This window comes from Oncorhynchus keta, chromosome 1 (genome assembly GCF_023373465.1).
Source record: "Oncorhynchus keta strain PuntledgeMale-10-30-2019 chromosome 1, Oket_V2, whole genome shotgun sequence".
Taxonomy (NCBI): domain Eukaryota; kingdom Metazoa; phylum Chordata; class Actinopteri; order Salmoniformes; family Salmonidae; genus Oncorhynchus; species Oncorhynchus keta.
In genome coordinates, this window is record NC_068421.1 from 90,827,321 (window position 1) to 90,846,761 (window position 19,441).

The following is a 19,441-nucleotide window of genomic DNA, read 5'->3' on the forward strand; positions in this document are numbered from 1 at the left end:
CAACAATCTGTAGCGATACACCATCCCATTTGGTATGCACTTAGTGGGACTATCATTTGTTTTTCAACAGGACAATGACCCAACACACCTCCAGGCTGTATAAGAGCTATTTGACCAAGGAGCGTGATGGAGTACTGCATCAGATGAACTGGCCTGCACAATCACCCAACCTCAACCCAATTGAGATGAGTTGGACCACAGTGTGAAGGAAAAGCAGCTGACAAGTGCTCAGCATATGTGGGAACTCCTTCAAGACAGTTGGAAAAGCATTCCAGGTGAAGCTGGGTGAGAGAATGCCAAGAGTGTGCAAAGGGTAGCTAATTTGAAGAATTTCAAAATGTTATGAATTTGTTTAACCCTTTTTTTGGTTACTATATGATTACATGTGTGTTATGTCATCGCTGACAACTTCACTATTATTCTACAATGTAGAAAATAGTAAAAAAAAAATAAAGAAAAACCCTGGAAAGAGTAGGTATGTCCAAACCTTTGACTGGTACTGTATATAACATATGGTGTTCACAGACATCATTTAAATTCCGGACTGATATTGCTAGCTCTGACATTTCTTAATCTCTTGTTTCTCCATTAGTTTTTTGGGGGGTGGGGTCATTTGTGTGTTATATTGTACAGTTAAGACATATACTACGTTGCTGGAGCCAGAAACACACGCTTTTCACTGAATCTGCAGTGATTTGAAGTACTTACCACGTTACTACACTTCCTAGAATGGGACTGATGACAGAATTACAACCCAGTTAGCAGCGTTATCAAAATGGTAGTGTTCTACTTAAGTACTTGGTCTTTGATAAATGGCACTCAAGTCAGAATAAATCAAACTTATTCATATGGAAAACATTTATTATGATTTATGTATACAAAAAAAAAATATTGTAAAATGTAATAAAATCAATAGCAGTATGACAAACACACATTTGGCATGCTCCCTCCCTATACAAGTCCTCTTAGAGTGATAAAGTTTAGGGTTTCGGTTTATCTGCGCATTTGACCCAAATATCAATTCACAAATGTTTAGTATGGCTCAAAATGACTAAACCATGCTCTCCCATGTTAACTGGATTTCCTCATCATCAGTCCTTACCACCGCTACTATACAGTAAAAAGTACTAACAATATTCTTAGCTTCTCCACTGGCTTAAGAAATCCCAGCATCTAATGCGGTAAGGAGTGAACACTGAAAACCCGCCAAGACAAATGCTGTAGTCTCTCACATTTCACTTGCTACTACATCTGTAACATAGAACCTGATAATTTGGCAGTACTGTGAATACATACTGACACCATTGACTCACATTAATAGTAGTACTGTGTACTAACAGTAATGTGTGTCACAACCAAACAGTGCATGAAACTAAAAGCTGTCAAGAAGCCTAAGTAAAATCACCAGTAGTGGTGGTGGAATTCCTATAGAAAACACTTAGTAAGATGACAGTCACAGTTCAATCATGATTAAAAAGAGAGTCTGGATACCCTGTCTGCAGTGGATACGTCATTCCCAGGGATCCACTCTTGAGTTCAATGGAAATGCATCAATACAAAACCTTGTTGCAACATTACTTCCATGCTTTTCAGTTACCGTGACAATTAAAAACATTGTAAAAAAAAATAAAAAAAATCTCTGCCTGAAAAGCATAGCCATGCATTTACACTAGACACTAATTTAGCTAAATATTTTTTTGGGAGAATTAACACTTTATAGTCAAACACCCACAAAAAAATAAAAATAGTTCTGACATTTTAGACCCAAACTTGATCCATCTAAAGAGAACCCGAAAAAACAAATTACAATTATCCTATCAAAATAATAATATTCAAATAATGCAAAGCACTGCATTCAAATAGACATACAAAAATTATGTTTCCCAGGCCAGTATTAAAACTATAAAAAGTCAAAGCAACATTGCATCTTTTTGTGTGTGTTAAATTTGTAATAGTCACGATTATTGATCAAGTGAAAATCTCAATCCAAATGGCTCCTTCCCTCCAATTTCAAAGCCATGTTAAGAGATAACACTGCTTGGGTAGTATAACTACTTCAACCACTGAGATGCTATAGCACAGCCAGCCACGAAGAACAGAAAATCAACGAGGTTTATAAGTGTTCACATCCTGAGGTCTTATATATATATATAAATATATATATATATAAAAAGGGGTGCGTCACTCAAAATGACTAAATTACATATTAGTTTCCTTACCCTGTCAGCAGTCTATGGACAAGGAACGGTATGTAATTTTGTAATTTGGGTTACTATCCCTTTAAACTTGTCTACAACAAGTAGTTGTTTGGGATGAGAGTAGAGACAACAGATCCCCCTCCACGCATCCAAGCATATTGCCATTAGAATCTTTTTTTCAATTCTGTTTCGGAAGTCCCAAACTGCACCCCTCATCTTCATGAAAAGGCAGATTCTCACCAATTGCATCTCATATTGCTTACTTGAAGTAGCACGACTACCTTTCATTCTAGGCACGGCCATACATTCAGTAGGTGCATAAGGTAGAAAGGTTACACCTGGTTTAGTTTTAAAACAGAAACCCTACCATTAAATCTGAAGTCGCATTTCAAATATGCACACTGTAGTTCTTACAGTCTACTTGTCTTGAGAAACATAATTTTCAAAAAAGATACAAAATTCATGATTTATCATGTGTCAACAGCATCAGAATAAGACAACAGGTTGGAAACGTTCAGTCACTGTTTATACCAGTACACACCTGATCGAACGTCAACTAATCACCAAGCCCTCAATGAGTTGAATCAGGCGAGTTTGTCTGGGAGCAAAACTTTTTGCTGTTGGGAGGGGGGGGTACTCGAAAGACGAGTTGGGAAACGCGTTTTTTTAAAAGTGGCGTTTTAAATACAAGCTTTGCATGATTGCATGCCATGTTCTATCGTAACTCAGCTTTGGCCTCATTACTACGCCATCTGATGCAATTCTCTCCAAACCATAAAAGTACTATTGTGATAAAGAGCAAAGTCTTAAATCTATATTTCATCACGTAAAAAAAAAAATATATACATTTAGTTGAAAATTTGAAACATTTCCAATTATAAAATTGTAGGCATTAATGCATTTTTAAAATATACCAATCCATTTAGTAGAATACGTAATCCTCCCATTTCCATCCTGTTGCTGTGATTTGCCAGACTAAAGCCAGTACATGAGCTAAGCGACAGCTGTCAGTTACAATCTACTACACATTTAAGGAACCAAAGATCACATCCACTCTGCCACTATGCTCGAGCCTGTAATGGAACCCACACTGTGCTCAGTTTGATAATAAAATGCCATTTAGCAGACTGTTATCCAAAGCGACACAGTCATGAATGCATACATTTTTTTTTTTTTTTTACGCATGGGTGGTCCCAGGAAGCTTTGCAAGTGCCATGTTCTACCAACTGAGCTACAAAGGTTCATGTTGTGAAATGAAACATTGAAAAGGAGCGATATTCAATGTGCAACAGATTCCAGGCTGACCATTCTCCTTCAAACCCCTTTTTGCTCTCCTGCCTCGATGGTGACCAAGTTCGTCGAATTAGCAATCGATTCAAATGCCACCACGGACAACTATGCCCCCCCTAAAACTTTCTACAATGCTTTTAAACGTTTTATTTGATTTTTTTAGACAATTGTTTAGGTTTAGGTCCAGCTTTTTCTCAACAGGTGTGTTTAGGGTTAAAACCCATCCCATGCGCACAGTGAAGTCCTTTCTGACTTGACAACAGCAAGCCTAAAGCCAGTGTCCTCCGGTCCCGGGGACTACTCTCATTAATTCATGTAGATTAAGTGGAATGTGGGATCATGTGGTGAACGAACAATCATTATTGTTTCAAATCCAGAAGACTTCCAGCTGTCTGACTGTCTTACTCAACATAATTGGGGGGGGTTGAACTTGAACTAACTAAGTGAATTCAGTCCTAAACTTGAGGCAAAAATGGTTTTATTTTGTCATGATTACTTGGATGTTAAAACGGGGTCTTGAAAATATGGGCAGGCTCTTAAATCGTCTTATAAGATTAAAAAAAATATTTAAGAACACAAGACAGAATTATACAAAAAAGATTTGAGTGGCTCTAGAAAAAGAAGCAGATTTTGTAGGAGAACAAACTATGGGAACTTCTTCACATGATTGAACATTCCCTGGAAGAGGCCTTTTCTCCCTGGAAGGAAACAAGGGTAAGATATAAGACAAACAATACACCACTAAATCAACACTAGCAGTTACATTAAAACAGCCATCTTAATCTAGTATAGGCACATGCAGCACGTTTTTATGTAGAAGGACTGAGAAGCTCAGTTCCGGCGACTTTAAGCGGACACCCTACTCCAAAAATGAGTACAAATAAAATTACGCTGACATCATCTAAAATATAATTTCCACCTTCAGAAATGAGCCCAATAACATATAGGTAAAAAGTATTGTCGCCCGTAGCTTAACTGATGCAGCATAGTGGCTATTAATACATAGATGCCCCATGCTTCAACCTATCAACACTTACCCTATTGGACTAATCCTTAACCAGATTCTGAATTTAATCTTTTAACTCGTTGGCATCAGATTTATACATTTTATGTCCCCAAAAAAACCTGCATAAACAGTGAATATAATGTAGGCCTACCTGTTAGGGTAACTTACCACACGGGGATAAAACACAGGGCACGAGTAAGAATAATATAACTATTTTTATAGTCAAACACCAGATGGCAATAGCTTAAACTTCCGCTGACTGGGATAAGTTCAACCTGACTGGGATAAGTTCAACCTGACTGGGATAAGTTCAACCTGACTGGGATAAGTTCAACCTGACTGAGATAAGTTCAACCTGACTGAGATAAGTTCAACCTGACTGAGATAAGTTCAACCTGACTGAGATAAGTTCAACCTGACTGAGATAAGTTCATTATGGGATTCAATTCAAGGGAAATAATTTACTCTCAGTTCCTCCTCCTCGAAGTCGTCATCATCATCATCATCTCCGTTCTCCACCTCCATCAATGTCTTGGTGACGGTTCTCTTAGCCACTTCCTGGACAGGAAGACAACAGCTCAATAAAAAACTCTGCATAGGTCTTGTACTTATTCTGCAATTTTCACCCTCACCAAATATTTTGCACAAGGCAATATTTGTAAAAGGCTATTCAAATTGATATTACAATTCAGGATATGTAGCTAATGTCTGAGAAAAGACAAACAAATATTGAACTTACAGTGCCTTCAGAAAGTATTCATACCCCTTGATTTTGTGTTACAGCCTGAATTAAAACACCATTTTCTCTCTCGCACCCAATACCCCATAATTACATAGTGAAAACATGTTTAGAAATGTTATTTATAAAAATTAATTTTAAAAAGAAATCACAACTGAGTTAATACATGTTAGAATCACGTTTGTCAGCGTAGTGTCTTTCTGGGTCATTCTTCAAACTGGTTGTTGATCATTGCCAGACAGCCATTTTGAAGTCTTGTCATCGATTTTCAAGACGATTTAAGTTCAAACTGTAACTAGGCCACTTGGGAACATTCAACATGGTCTTGGTATGCAACTCCAGTGTATATTTGTCCTTGTGTTTAAGGTTTTTCTCCTGATGAAAGGTACATTTATGGATATGCTTGTCCTTTGCCAATGACAAGCATACCCATAACATGATGCAGCCACCACCATGCTTGAAAATATGAAGTGGTACTCAGTGACGTGTTGGATTTGCCCCAAACGCTTTTTATTCCAGACAGAGTTAATTTCTTTGCCACATTTGTTGCAGATTTACTTAAGTTCCTTACTGCAAACAGGATGCATGTTTTGGAATAGTTTTTATTCTCAAAGGCTTCCTTCTTTTCACTGTCATTTAGGTTAGTATTGTGGAGTAACTACAAGGTTTCCTTCCTCCCCAGCAACTGAGTTAGGAAGGACGCCTGTTTTTTTTAGTGACTGGCTGTAATGAAGGGAGGCATTGGTGAATTCTTTATGAAGGCACTGTAGGGGTGCGTTTCCCCCCATGCTCCCCTCACCTCTCCGTCAGAGTTCACAAGGGTGGTGGTGATGTCATCCCCGGTGCCCCAGGAGGCCTGGCTCTTCCACAGCAGGTCAGAGGGAGGGCTGTGAGAGACACCTGCGTCTGAGCTCCACACCTACAACAGGACATCACACAGAAAGATGAAATCAGGACTATGTTCAACAACAGGGGAAATGGCTAATCAAATTGTTACAAAAGTGGATTTACAAACTCTTACCACTTGGGTGAATCTAGTTGATAAATAAATAATGACCAGTCACAGACTGACTGAGGAGGAGTCCTGCTTACCGTGACAGTCTTGCCGGCCTTGAGGACAAACTTCGGGGAGAACTTGTAGGTGATCTCCTCTCCTTCTCCAATCTGCCTCTGCAGCCTCCAGCTACCTAGAGACTGGTCCTATAGACAGTGTGTTTTAAACACCAATTCTTTCACCGATCCTAATAAACATGCAATTCATTATTGATTACTTCACAGCGGTGAAGGATCAGAGAAGTTGTAATATTGAATTGTAACATGTAATTGCAGTGTTGTAGCATTCGAGTCTGACTCGAGTCACAATTTATGGCTTTAGATCTCTCTCAACCTTCTCACTTTCCCTAGTCTCCCTTCAGTTTTCGCTCTAGAACTAAACATTTACAGAAATATCAGTGGTCGGCTACATCAAGTAGCTTAGAGCCAGTAATTATTTTTGCAAATGATTAATCTGGTCAATCTGACAGGAGCGATAGCCAACTCCATCTAGAGACCATTCATCCATTCAAAAACAGCATTACTAATTTGACATAACTATTGAACATAAAAATAAAATAATTTGTGTAAACCTGTTAACGAAGAACTTCTGTTTCATAGGCTAATGAAGGCAATTATGACCTAAAGAACAACCAAATTATTTGTTTTGCTTTCAAACATTGACATTTTTACTTGCACATCAGCCAAAATTAATGTGGTATTTTTTTGTTAAAATCAGACCCAGAGACACAGACTTCAGCCATAACGACTTGTGACAACTATTGATGACTCGGAACTCAGCTAGAGGGAATCGTGACTCGACTACCAACACCAATTGTAATTCTGAATAGTAGTAATATGTCATTTTATGAGTAGCTAACGGTACCTTGTCTGAGTCGTTCTTGAGGGTGACACACTTCCCCTCCAGGTCAGTCTCCTCGATGGTGATGCTGCCGGTGGCCTCTGCCTCCTGGTTGATGTGAACCTGAGGCACGACCACTGACTCTTCCTGCAGCTCCACGCGCTTCCTCTTGGCCCAGGAGGAGCGGGAAGAGCCTGTGCCCATGGCGCGGGACACTGTCACACGGCCGGACGGGCTGGGGGACAGCTTCAGTCTGCGGGGGGGGGGGACAGAGAAAGAAACGTGAGTCATCCATTACTTGCATCCCAATTACCCAATACTTTAATCAAAGAAAACAAACGCCTACTGTATTGTGGAGGAAGACATTGTTTTACTAGTCAACCTTTAGTCTTCTGCTCTTCACTCCAGTAGTCTGTCTGGCGCAAACTGATTGGCTCAGGGTCTCAACCAACCACCTGCCTTCAAATACTGCTTATGACATTACGTCATAGACATCTATCCTGCAGCACCTGGATAAGCCTTCCTAAACCCTTCACTTGGTGCCCGCTGAACTACTCACAGGTAAAAGTTAAGAGGCGTGACATTTGGGGGAGAAACAAGTGTCAGCTTGAGAGGCCTGTTTCAAATTAGCTAGTTAATATAATAATAATAATATAATAATAATAATAATAATAATATATGCCATTTAGCTGACGCTTTTATCCAAAGCGACTTACAGTCATGTGTGCATACATTCTACGTATGGGTGGTCCCGGGAATCGAACCCACTACCCTGGCGTTACAAGCGCCATGCTCTACCAACTGAGCCACAGAAGGACCACCAGTTGTTTACCCTTCTGTACTAGCCTGGGGGATATTCTCTAACCTGGAGGGTAGTGACAAACCAGAATGGAGAATTATTTGACCATGCTGGTCATTTATGAACATTTGAACATCTTGGCCATGTTCTGTTATAATCTCCACCCGGCACAGCCAGAAGAGGACTGGCCACCCCTCATAGCCTGGTTCCTCTCTAGGTTTCTTCCTAGGTTCTGGCCTTTCTAGGGAGGTTTTCCTAGCCACCGTGCTTCTACACCTGCACGGCTTGCTTTTTGGAGTTTTAGGCTGGGGGCGTCTGTACAGCACTTTGAGATATCAGCTGATGTAAGAAGGTCTATATAAATACATTTTAATTTTAATTATTGCCATATTTATTAGTCTACCTGTTTAGTGTAACAGGATGAATGCAATTGGACTTGTTCCAGCAGCTTGCCCAACAACAGCCTTACAGACGGACAGAGAGACACTGCTTCATCCCGATAACAAGTGAGGAATGTACCGGCTGGAATTCACTGAGTGATGTGGAACTTCTCAGGCAGGGGTTGAAGAAATGCACTGCTCATCTGTCTGTTTTCCAAATCTAACAACTAGTTTGCAAGATGCAATGATGGCGTGTGTTTTTCTTTTAAAAATCAGCTTTCCCCTGTTCTCTATGGAAGAGTGAAGTCAGTCAGTCCGTCCATCCCATCCTCACCTGTCTTCCTCTCCCTCCAGCAGTTTCCTGTATGCGTTGATCTCCATGTCCAGGGCCAGTTTGACATCCAGCAGCTCCTGGTACTCGTTCAGCTGCAGCTGCATACGCTCCCTCATCTCAGCCATCTCCCTCTCCTTCAGGTCCATCTGCATGCGGTGCTTGTCCCGCTCTCCAGCCACCAGGTTCTCCAGCTCACGCACACGCTCCTCATTGGCAGAGGCCTACACACGGAGGGACGAGATTACAAAATCGTTAGTAAAAATGACAAAATAAGGACAAGCTCAAGGAAGTACAACGTAAATAAACAGATTGTGTTTAAAAGTTCAGATGACCAGATAGATGAACAACATTACTTAACATGCCGTTCAGGTTAATCGGTATGTGTACCTGTTTCTGCAGGGCAGAGAGCTGGTAGGCCAGGCTCTCGATCCTCATATGAGCCTCCTGCAGTTCCTCCCGAGCTGTGCTCACCGCCTTGTCATTCAGCTCAGACGACACCTTTGCATTATCCAGCTAGACAGACGGGGTGGGGGCAGAGAACAAAACATGTCATTTTACACTCCCGCAGGCCGGAACTACAGACAAAAAGGACCAAACAGCAGTATCAAATTAACTTGTCACAGATACATGATAAATATAGTACGAAATTGACTACTTGTTTCACAACAACCCCAAACCCCCCGAACTTTCATAGCCAATTCTAAATCATTATGGTCGTATTTCCCAATGTGTCCCTTAGACGCCCCACAGGACTGCATTTGAAAAGTATTCAGACCCCTACCTTTGTTTCCACATTTTGTTACATTACAGCCTTATTCTAAAATTGACTGGCCTCCCAGCCAAACTGAGCAATCTGGGGAGAAGGGCCTTGGTCAGGGAGGTGACCAATACCCGAGGGTCACTCTAGCAGAGCTCTAGAGTCCCTCTGTGGAGATGAGAGAACCTTCCAGAAGGACAACCATCTCTGCAGCACTCCACCACGGGCCTTTATGGTAGAGCGGCCTGACGGAAGCCATTCCTCAGTAAAAAGGTACATGATAGTCTGCTTGGAGTTTGCCAAAAGGCACCTAAAGGACTTTCAGACCATGGGAAACAAGATTCTCTGGTCTGATGAAACCAAGATTGAACTTTTTTGCCTGAAAGCCAAGCGTCACATTTGAAGGAAACCTGGCACCATCCCTACGGTGAAGCATGGTGGTGGCAGTGTTTTTCAGTGGCAGGGACTGTGAGACTAGTCAGGATCGAGACAAAGATGAACAGAGCAAAGTACAGAGAGATCCTTGATGAAAACCGCTCAGGACCTCAGACTGGGGCAAACGTTCACCTTCCAACACCCAACGACCCTAAGCACACATTTACATTTACATTTAAGTCATTTAGCAGACGCTCTTATCCAGAGCGACTTACACAGCCAAGACAAGGCAGGAGTGGCTTCGGGACAAGTCTCTAAATGTCCTTGTGCAGTCCAGCCAGAACCCAGACTTGAACATCTCTGGATAGACCTGAAAATAGCTGTGCAGCGACACTCCCCATCCAACCTGACAGAGCTTAAGAGGATCTGCAGAGAAGAATGGGAGAATATCCCCAAATACAGGTGTACCAAACTTGTAGTTTCATACCTAAGAAGACCAGAGACTGTAATCGCTGCCAAAGGTGCTTCAAAGTACTGAGTAAAGGGTCTGAATACTTACGTAAATGTGATAAAATTATAAAATGTATGTATAGATTAGCCACCCCAAAAATGTTTAACTGTTTTTGCTTTGACACTATAGGGTATTTTTGTGTAGATTGATTGGGGGACATCTCATCCATTTTGGAATAAGGCTGTAACGTAACAAAATGTGTTAAAAGTCAAGGGCTCTGAATAAAACGCACTACATTTGTTGTAGCAAAAGCACACAACGAGTCAACTAAAATCAATGATTAGTAGACTACTTAGTTCCACCAGGCTACTTAGTTCCACCAGGCTACTTAGTTCCACCAGGCTACTTAGTTGTAGGAAAGGATGGCCTAGGGGTGTAAAGCTAGTTTCTTAAAGGTCAAAGAAAGGTCATAATGGCCATAAACCCCTAGCCTTACAGATATAAAAAAGGTTTAGGGTGGGAAGCACGGGGTCAGACATCATACATACCTTGGCCTGGAAGGTGTTGCCCAGCTCCTCCTTGTAGATGGAGACTTGTTCCTCATGCTGCCTGCGCAGGTCCTGCAGAGCCTGAGCCAGCTGGAACGTGTAGTCCTGGGTCACTCCACTGTCCACCTCCACGGTACGCTTCTCGCGACGTCGACGAGTCTCACGTACCTCCTAAAACACACGAGGGTCACCAAGCCAGTCGGACAGGCGTTCCCATGACAACAAGGCTAGTATGCTTGCACATGCCCAGGTGTAAAGCTTTCATATCAATTGGTTTGTGAAGAAAAGGAGGCATGTGAATCACAGTTGTAGCTTTTGTTCTCATTTCACTGTGTGTGTGTGTGTTTGAATCCACAGCAGCTGTAGGACTTTATACACTGAGTATACAAAACATTAAACACTCGCTCTTATGACAGACGGACCCGATGAAAGGTAGGAGACAGGTTAAAGAGGGATTTTTAAGCCTTGTGACATGGATTGTGTATGAGTGCCATTCAGAGGGTGAATGGGAAAGACAAAAGATTTAAGTGCCTTTCAACAGGTTATGGTAGTAGGTGCCAGGCGCACCGGTTTGTGTCAAGAACTGCAACATTGCTGGGGTTTTTTCCCCACTCAAGTTTCCCGTGTGTATCAAGAATGGTCCACCACCCAGAGGACATCCAGCCAACTTCACACAATTGTGGGAAGCATTGGAGTCTACATGGGCCAGCATCCCTGTGGAACGCTTCTCGACACCTTGTAGAGTCCATGTCCTGATGAATTGAGGCTGTTCTGAGGGGTGAAAAGGGGAAGGAGCTCCTAATGTTTGGTATACTCAGTGTACAGTTGTACAAGTGTACAACCTGCTGGGGCTTTAAATCAATAAATAGTTTTAGTAGGTTTTTAGTGCAGTACGTGGTACTTATTTGTCATTCATTTTTTATTTAACTAGGCGAGTCAGTTGAGAACAAATTCTTATTTACACTGACGGCCTACACCAGCCAAACCCAGACGACGCTGAGCCAATTGTACGCCGCCCTATGGGACTCCCAATCACGTCCAGATGCGATACAGCCTGGAATCAAACCAGGGTCTGTAGTGAGGCCTCTAGCACTGAGATGCAGTGCCTTAGACCGCTGCGGCCACTCAGGAGCCATTTACCTGAGGGCCCCCCAATGAATAGTGTTGCCCCACCCTGGGAAAACAATGATGGATGTTATCGCTATGTGTCCACACACCTCGTCGAACATGCTCTTCCTGAACTGCAGCTCTTCCGTCAGGCTCTGGCAGCGGTTCTCCAGATCCACTCTCATCAGAGTCTCGGTCTCCAGCTGCTTCTTAGCTACAGAATGGGCATCTTCAGCCTGGAAACACAAGACATGGTGTGTAAGAACTAAAGTCTGACCTGTGTGTACCCTAACATTGCGAGAACATGATCACGTGTGTATATATCCTAACATTGCAGTAACATGATAGTGTGTGTATATATCCTAACCTTGCAGTAACATGATAGTGTGTGTATATATCCTAAAATTGCAGTAACATGATAGTGTGTGTATATATCCTAACCTTGCAGTAACATGATAGTGTGTGTATATATCCTAACATTGCAGTAACATGATAGTGTGTGTATATATCCTAACCTTGCAGTAACATGATAGTGTATGTATATATCCTAACATTGCAGCAACATGATAGTGTGTGTATATATCCTAACATTGCGGCAACATGATAGTGTGTGTGTAAGCTCAGTCTGACTCACCGAAGTGTGTATGCGTGTGTGTGGACGTACTTTACAAATAATATGAGTCACATCCCCCACCCCACTCCCGCTTCTCTTGTTCCAATGTACATATATAGCCCATAACAGTTACGTAACTAACGAACAAACCATCTCTACCAACTTTCAATTGGGTCACTTCCGTTCAGTTTGCCACTTGTGGTTGCCCAACCTCCAGCCTTAACAGAAGAAAATGGACTGTATGGCGAGTAGCAGGCAGGTGTGAGTAAAACAGGAAATCCAGATAAGGATACTACCAGGCTAGAAATATTGTGCGTGGGATTCCCTTTTGTCCTTCTAAGTAAACGCACAGACCTTGTTGGTAGAAAACCAGACAGGGCTGTGTGACGTAACAGAAGCCCGTCCTACCAGGCTAGAAATACAGTGCAGGGCCTTGGACTCGTTTTGGTCGTTATCAGTAACACTTTAGACTGTTTGTGTGGTCCTCTGTAGATCCGTTGGCTAGAGCACGGCGCTTTCAACGCCAGGATAGTGGGTTCGATTCCCGGCACCACCCATACATAAAACATGTTTTCATTCGTGACTAAGTCGCTTTTGGATAAAAGCATCTGTTATAAATCCCATTTTATTATGATTATTTTATAACCAGTGTCGTGAGAGTGAAACTGTAAAAGATACAGAAACCTTGGCTAACTGGGCCTTCAGGTCGGCAACCTCCGCAGCCAGGTTTCCATTCTCACTGAGGGCCGTGGCCAGGTTTGCTTCACTCTTGTTGAACTGGGCCTCAAGGTCCTTGGCCCGAGCCATGGCAAGAGTCAGGTCGCCATCTTTCTTTTTCAGACTGAGGAGATGAAGAACAAACAGACACTGAGACCATGTGCATTTATTTTCAGAAAATAAAAACAGTAACCCAGAGGAAAGTGTCCATAAGTACCATTTCAAACCAAAGAGATTTAGACTGAAATTTGTTTAACTTTTTGCCAATTTCCAACCAACTGTTTGATATATTAAAGCATGTTTGTCCCTCGTCTGATTTCACAGAAAAAGGCACGAAAAAAGGCGACCGAAATCTCAGCACTTCTTCTGTGCTGTACAGCATCAGCCAACAGAAAAAAAGGATCACGACTGTAAAGCTACACATTAAACGTTGCTTTAAAGATAAGCCCACAAGACCGATAAAGAGGATAGTCCTTCAGTGGTTAGCAGCGGTAACCAAGACAGTCAGTCAGTACTTTAGAAACTAACTTCCTGTCTACCAAAGTGTTAATTAGCAACCATGTAAACGATGATCAACACAAGCGTCTGGAACTTTTGAGGAACAGACGTAAATCTCCCCAAAGCATCAAACCAACTGCCTTAACAAGTAATTCAAAAACAGCTTGGGGGAATAGGATTAGTTAAGATTAAGTGAACCAGGTTTACACTAACAGCAAGACTAATTGGGAGTCAAGACTACGAGGCCACTCCACAAAATGACCCTGCTCATAAGACCACGTAGTTAATCAAGTGAAGAGAATAAGATCACGTGAGGATTTATAATTTAGAGTTTACTCTGACTAGGATAATAACATACAACACAGGATTGGATTCCATTCGATTGAAGAGAGTCAATTCAGGAAGTAAACTAAAATTCCAATTCAATAATTGGAAGTAAAGAAAAAAAAACAGCCATCTATTTTCAATGACTTCTTACTTGTGACGGAATACATAAAAGTAAATGCTATGTATTTCAAACATAGATTTTTTTTTTTTTAAGTTTGAATCAAAATCACTCCCCGAATTGACTAGCTTTAATTCAAATTAACCCCAACCGGGTCATAAAACAGTTGCTTTGAAGAGATTGGCAACATCTGGCAGTGAAAACACATTCAGTAGGATTAGAAACTCAGATATTAAATAAACAATTTGGGTTGGGAGCGTAGAATTTGGATCTTAAAAGAACAAACAAACACCACAGATTCTGTCATACTGCCCCAAGTTAACACACACAGCGTTTTTGTAGGGCAGGAATTTGCAGCTTGTCATATAACACAGCTATTTTGTGTAACAGACTGTAAATTAATTTGTGTAGCATGTCATAAAGGAATTTGTGTAGCATGTCATAAAGGAATTTGTGTAGCATGTCAAAGGAATGTGTGTAGGATGTCAAAGGAATTGTGTAGCAACTGCGTAAGCAGGGTTCCCCAACTGGCGGCTCTGAGAAAAACTATATTAAAATAACTTTTTTTGTAGGGAGGGGGTGCTGCTTAATGACTTGCTTAATGATCAGCTCCAAGTTATTTTAATGTTGGAAATCTGTTCATGCATAATAGGAGAGCTGTACAGTACAAGTCAAAAGCTAACACAAACCATTTAATGAGTAGGTTTCTTGAAAAAAATAACTATTTTCTACATTGTAGAATAATAGTGTAGACATTAAAACTATGAAATAACACATATGGAATCATGTAGACACACACACAAAAAGTGTTAAATCAAAGGACATTTTATAGTTGAGAAACTTCAAAGTAGCCACCCTTTGCCCCAATGGCAACTTTGTACACTTGGCATTTTCTCAACCAGCTTGGCCCAAGGCTGAATCTAGTTGATGACCCCCCCTGTCAAAGGATTGCGTGTAGAATGTCATACAACCAACACACAAAGATTTCCTACGACGGTTGAACGTAGTGGAATGTACATCTTGTCATGTTGGCCTATAACTCAACCATTTCCTCTTTCAGAGTGAGAGGAATGTGCAGTCTTTCCCGTTGAATAACACACTTTTCAGGCAGACTCCAAATCTTGGGTATCAGTGGGTGTTATTACTTACTTCCTGGTCACCTCCTCCACATCAGAGTTGGCCTTGCCCAGGTCTATCTGAAGCCTGGCCCTCTCCCTGGCCGTCTCATCCAAGACACGCCGTGCATCCGCTAGCTCTGCCTCGTACAGGGTCTTAATCCCAGTCACCTGGTGCAGAGAGGGAGCACACACACACACACAAATCAGTTTGTCAAATCAGTCACATGCGCCCAATATAACAGGTGTATGTATACTTTACCATGAAATGATTGCTTACAAGCCATTCCCAACCATGCAGAGTTTTATTTTTAAATAGTAACACAAGAGGAATAAAATACACAAGAACGGAGCAAAACACAGGAAGTACCAGATCAATGTGGAGCTACATACAGGGAGTACCAGATCAATGTGGAGCTACATACAGGAAGTACCAGATCAATGTGGAGCTACATACAGGAAGTACCAGATCAATGTGGAGCTACATACAGGAAGTACCAGATCAATGTGGAGCTATATACCGGAAGGCAGTACCAGATCAATGTGGAGCTATATACCGGAAGTACCAGTACCACATCAATGTGGAGCTATATACAGGGAGTACCAGTACCACATCAATGTGGAGCTATATACCGGAAGTACCAGTACCACATCAATGTGGAGCTATATACAGGGAGTACCAGTACCACATCAATGTGGAGCTATATACCGGAAGTACCAGTACCAGATCAATGTGGAGCTATATACAGGGAGTACCAGATCAATGTGGAGCTATATACAGGAAGTACCAGTACCACATCAATGTGGAGCTATATACCGGGAGTACCAGTACCACATCAATGTGCAGACATACGAGGTATTTGATGTAGACATGTACATGAAGGCAGAGTAAAGTCATTTGGCATCAGGATAGATAAGAGTAAAATAAAGTGAGTAGAAGCAGAAAATTTGTATGTATGCGTGTTTGTGTTGTGTCGGTATGAATGTGTGTGGGTTGTGTGCAAGTGTTAATGAAGTGTGTGTAAGTATATATATATATATATATATATATATATATATATCTAGTGAATGTGCGTAGGGTCAGTGCAGATAGTTGGGGTAGTATTCAATAGACTATTTAGCAGTCTTATGGCACACAGGCTGTCAGTCACGCGCTGTGCCCAGTCAGAAGCCTGTACTATCCAGCATTCCACAGATTTTTTCCCCCCCTCATACATAACAGATTGCGGGCGTGGCTTGCTTAACAATTCCCAAACGAAAAGATTGAATAAACCTGTTAATACAACTCAGACCTTTTGTTATAAAAAAGTGTTTATATCTTAAACTGGTCAATAAAAACACGTTTGAAGAGATGTATAACTTTTTCTTGAACGCCACTTTCTTTGCAGTCACTTTTAAACTCGTTCCATTATCAAATACAAATCATTGCAACGACTTTCAAGAGGCCATCTGACATGCATCAAACTACTTTTCCCAAAACATCAATATTTGCATACTAAGTTGTTTAAGCAATGCATGTGGCCTCATGCTGTGCAAATCACAACAGGCTTGTTTAATATATAAAAACAGGCCGGGAGAAAGTAAGTTACAAAAAAACTTTGAAAAGGCGCCCCGCCGGGCCACTCCCATCTGGAACTTTGACTCTGCACAGCCCCGGCAGCCCAACAACACTCCCCTCGGTTGGAAACAGGGCGGTGTCTCTTTACAGTTTGGCTCAAGTCCAGACAATGATCCCATTCTGGGGTCTGTTCAGTAGACACAGCCCAAGTCAAAGCACTTCTTAGTGGCTGAGATTTTCTACATAACCACTATGTAACAGTGATGGAATGTAGTAGCTAGACGAGCTGAAAGGTGCTTCCTAACCTAGCAATGAACAGGTGTACGAGCTGACAGGTTAGTAAGCACCTTTGACATAACGCTGAACAGGTGTACCTAGCAACTACCATATATCAACAGTAACCACAACCACTCAACTCATAGCTAGCTCAATGAATTTACCCGTTCCCCCATTTGTATGCTTTCTAGGTGGTGAAATAGTTATCAATGTAATCCTCTGCACTGAGTTGAACTGAAGTCATTCAGGAGCTCCGAGACTGAAGTTGTCAAATAAATCAGACGAAGGGACTGTACAGCAAATTGCACCTACTGTACACAATCCTACTTGATAGGAATCTCACAGAAGATGTGGATTTTATGCTGCACTGGGAATAACAATAAATGCTGATGGTGGTGAAATAAACATCAGGGTAAAAACAAAACCACCTGGACTGCTCTAAGTGGCAGATTGTAAAAACTAATGTGATGTTCCATTAGCCGTTGCAGGACAGGTACTGTTTGGCACAGCACAGAGAATATGACCAACCTTGGCCATACCATCTTCGTTCTAGATTCGGGCCAAAAAACGCATCTTCAAAATGGTCCATGTTCAGCTGCATGTGGTTGGTTTGAATGTTTGGTGATTAAAATAAAAATGTTCTGCTCCATGAATTAGTCCAACAAAAATGTATACCGCCATCTTGTCTATTTCAAATATTCTCTCATTGACAGATAAGTGCACCCACCTACACCTGTCTCGATAAATGAGAGAATATTTTAAATAGACAAGATGAAGGCGTACACATTGTTGGACTACCTCAGAGCAAAACTGTTTTATTCCTTTTGGTTGGTCGAAAATTGTCTGTGCTGTGCCAAACAGTAACGTACCTATCCTGTAATTGGTAATATAAATGGACATATAGCCGGTTACAATCTGCTAACTAGGACAGAGACAACTTTGGTTAGTTTACCTTATCTACCACACAATGTACTAATCTTGGACTTCATTTTTTTTTTGAGAGAGAGAGAGAAAGGTCAGATTTGTTCATTTGAGTTTAAATCAACACAACCAGGTTCCCCTCCAAAATAACAATAATAATCGCGGGAGTTTCGAACACAAAACGAGTTTTCCTAGCTGGCTAATCGTGCATGTAAATGTAGGCACGACAGCGAGCTACCATACAAAAGGGACTAACATCACGAGTCTTATAGTTAACTATATGATTCACCAGGAATGAGCAAGATGACTAGTGAAATATTACAATGAAACAATAGTCTCAACGATCGATACAATGTAGCTATGGCGAGACAGTGTAACAGGACAAAAATCTTTGGACCAGTACAATGTTACCTACAAGTTAAGTAGCTACAAACTTGCTAGCATGCTAATCAGCTCGTTTCAGCCAAGGCCCGTGAGAAATACAGCCAAGCAACAAATCAAACTGCTCGAAAAAAATATACAAACTAATAGATCACAAGTTGGTTATCGGTGTGTTCCATTAATCAGCTCGATTTGTTAACTAGATTGTAGTTTTACCGGTAACTTAGTAGCTAATTAGCTTGCTAGCTAGTTAAATGCTAACGTTAGCTAACTACCGTTAAATTAACGTTATAGGGTTAGCTAGCAACATAAAAGAGATTTAATGGTTAAAAAATTACCTCTCGTGTAGTGACTTCTTCCTTTTCCGAGACCTTGACCATGAGCCGGTCATTTTCAAGCTCTAGTGACCGGACTCGGTCGATGTAAACGGCAAGCCTGTCGTTCAAATGTTGCAGGTCTTGTTTTTCCTGGAGGCGCGATATCCTCGTCGGGGAGAGCGGGGTTCCAGCAGGCGCGGCGCGGCTTGGGGTTGCGGTGGCCATGATTCTTCAAGTTTTACTCCACTCTGTAATGTTTTCAAACTTGTTTTATTTATTTTTTAAAATGTTTTATTCTTCCTTATACTCGATCGCCACGCACTTGTTGTTTTGAGGTTCCAAAAGCGGCTTAGTTAAAACCTAAACGAGTTTGTTTGATGAATGAAATCTGCAGTCTACTACCAAGACATGTAGCTAAATTTCTCCTAGTTTTGAAAGACCTCGCCAAAACAAAATGGCCGAACTTCACGCGGACCGCGCCAAAAGGAGAGTTGGGTTTTGCTCATAGACTTAGATAGACATCGCATTTGTCCGAAAACAGCTATATTGTGTTTAGAGCAATCATTTCACATGACCTGGATTTGATCCTTTTATTTAAAGCTTTTTCTACAAATTGTCCCACGTTTTTATATCAGATTGGTCCATTACCATCCTCAGACAATTGCTTTCATTTTATGCAATTCTCATTTCTGTAAAAGGCTTCAAATAGAGGTTAATATCTA

The 19,441-nt window shown here is 41.3% G+C and overlaps 1 protein-coding gene across 1 annotated transcript; it reads right to left on the bottom strand.

Moving 5' to 3' along the window:
- Positions 1–834: 834 nt before the first annotated feature.
- On the bottom strand, positions 835–19,304 carry lmnb2 (lamin B2). Its single transcript, XM_035787452.2, has 12 exons — positions 18,741–19,304; positions 15,301–15,437; positions 13,176–13,332; positions 11,989–12,114; positions 10,772–10,942; positions 9,028–9,153; positions 8,641–8,861; positions 7,152–7,380; positions 6,326–6,433; positions 6,033–6,152; positions 4,960–5,052; positions 835–4,186 (listed from the first exon to the last, which is right to left on the bottom strand). Exons 1-12 carry the CDS (start codon positions 18,942–18,944, stop codon positions 4,148–4,150), a joined length of 1,731 nt encoding a protein of 576 aa, XP_035643345.1. The 5' UTR covers positions 18,945–19,304; the 3' UTR covers positions 835–4,147.
- Positions 19,305–19,441: the final 137 nt, after the last annotated feature.

What these genes read in the sequence shown, in the direction of transcription:
- lmnb2 (XM_035787452.2), bottom strand. Translation starts at nt 18,944, where the DNA reads ATGGCCACCGCAACCCCAAGCCGCGCCGCGCCTGCTGGAACCCCGCTC. An exon ending in GGAAGAGCATGTTCGACGAG is followed by an intron (nt 10,943 to 11,988) that starts GTGTGTGGACAC and finishes CGTGTGTTTTAG; the next exon opens with GAGGTACGTGAGACTCGTCG. An exon ending in AGGCCGGCAAGACTGTCACG is followed by an intron (nt 6,153 to 6,325) that starts GTAAGCAGGACT and finishes GTCCTGTTGTAG; the next exon opens with GTGTGGAGCTCAGACGCAGG.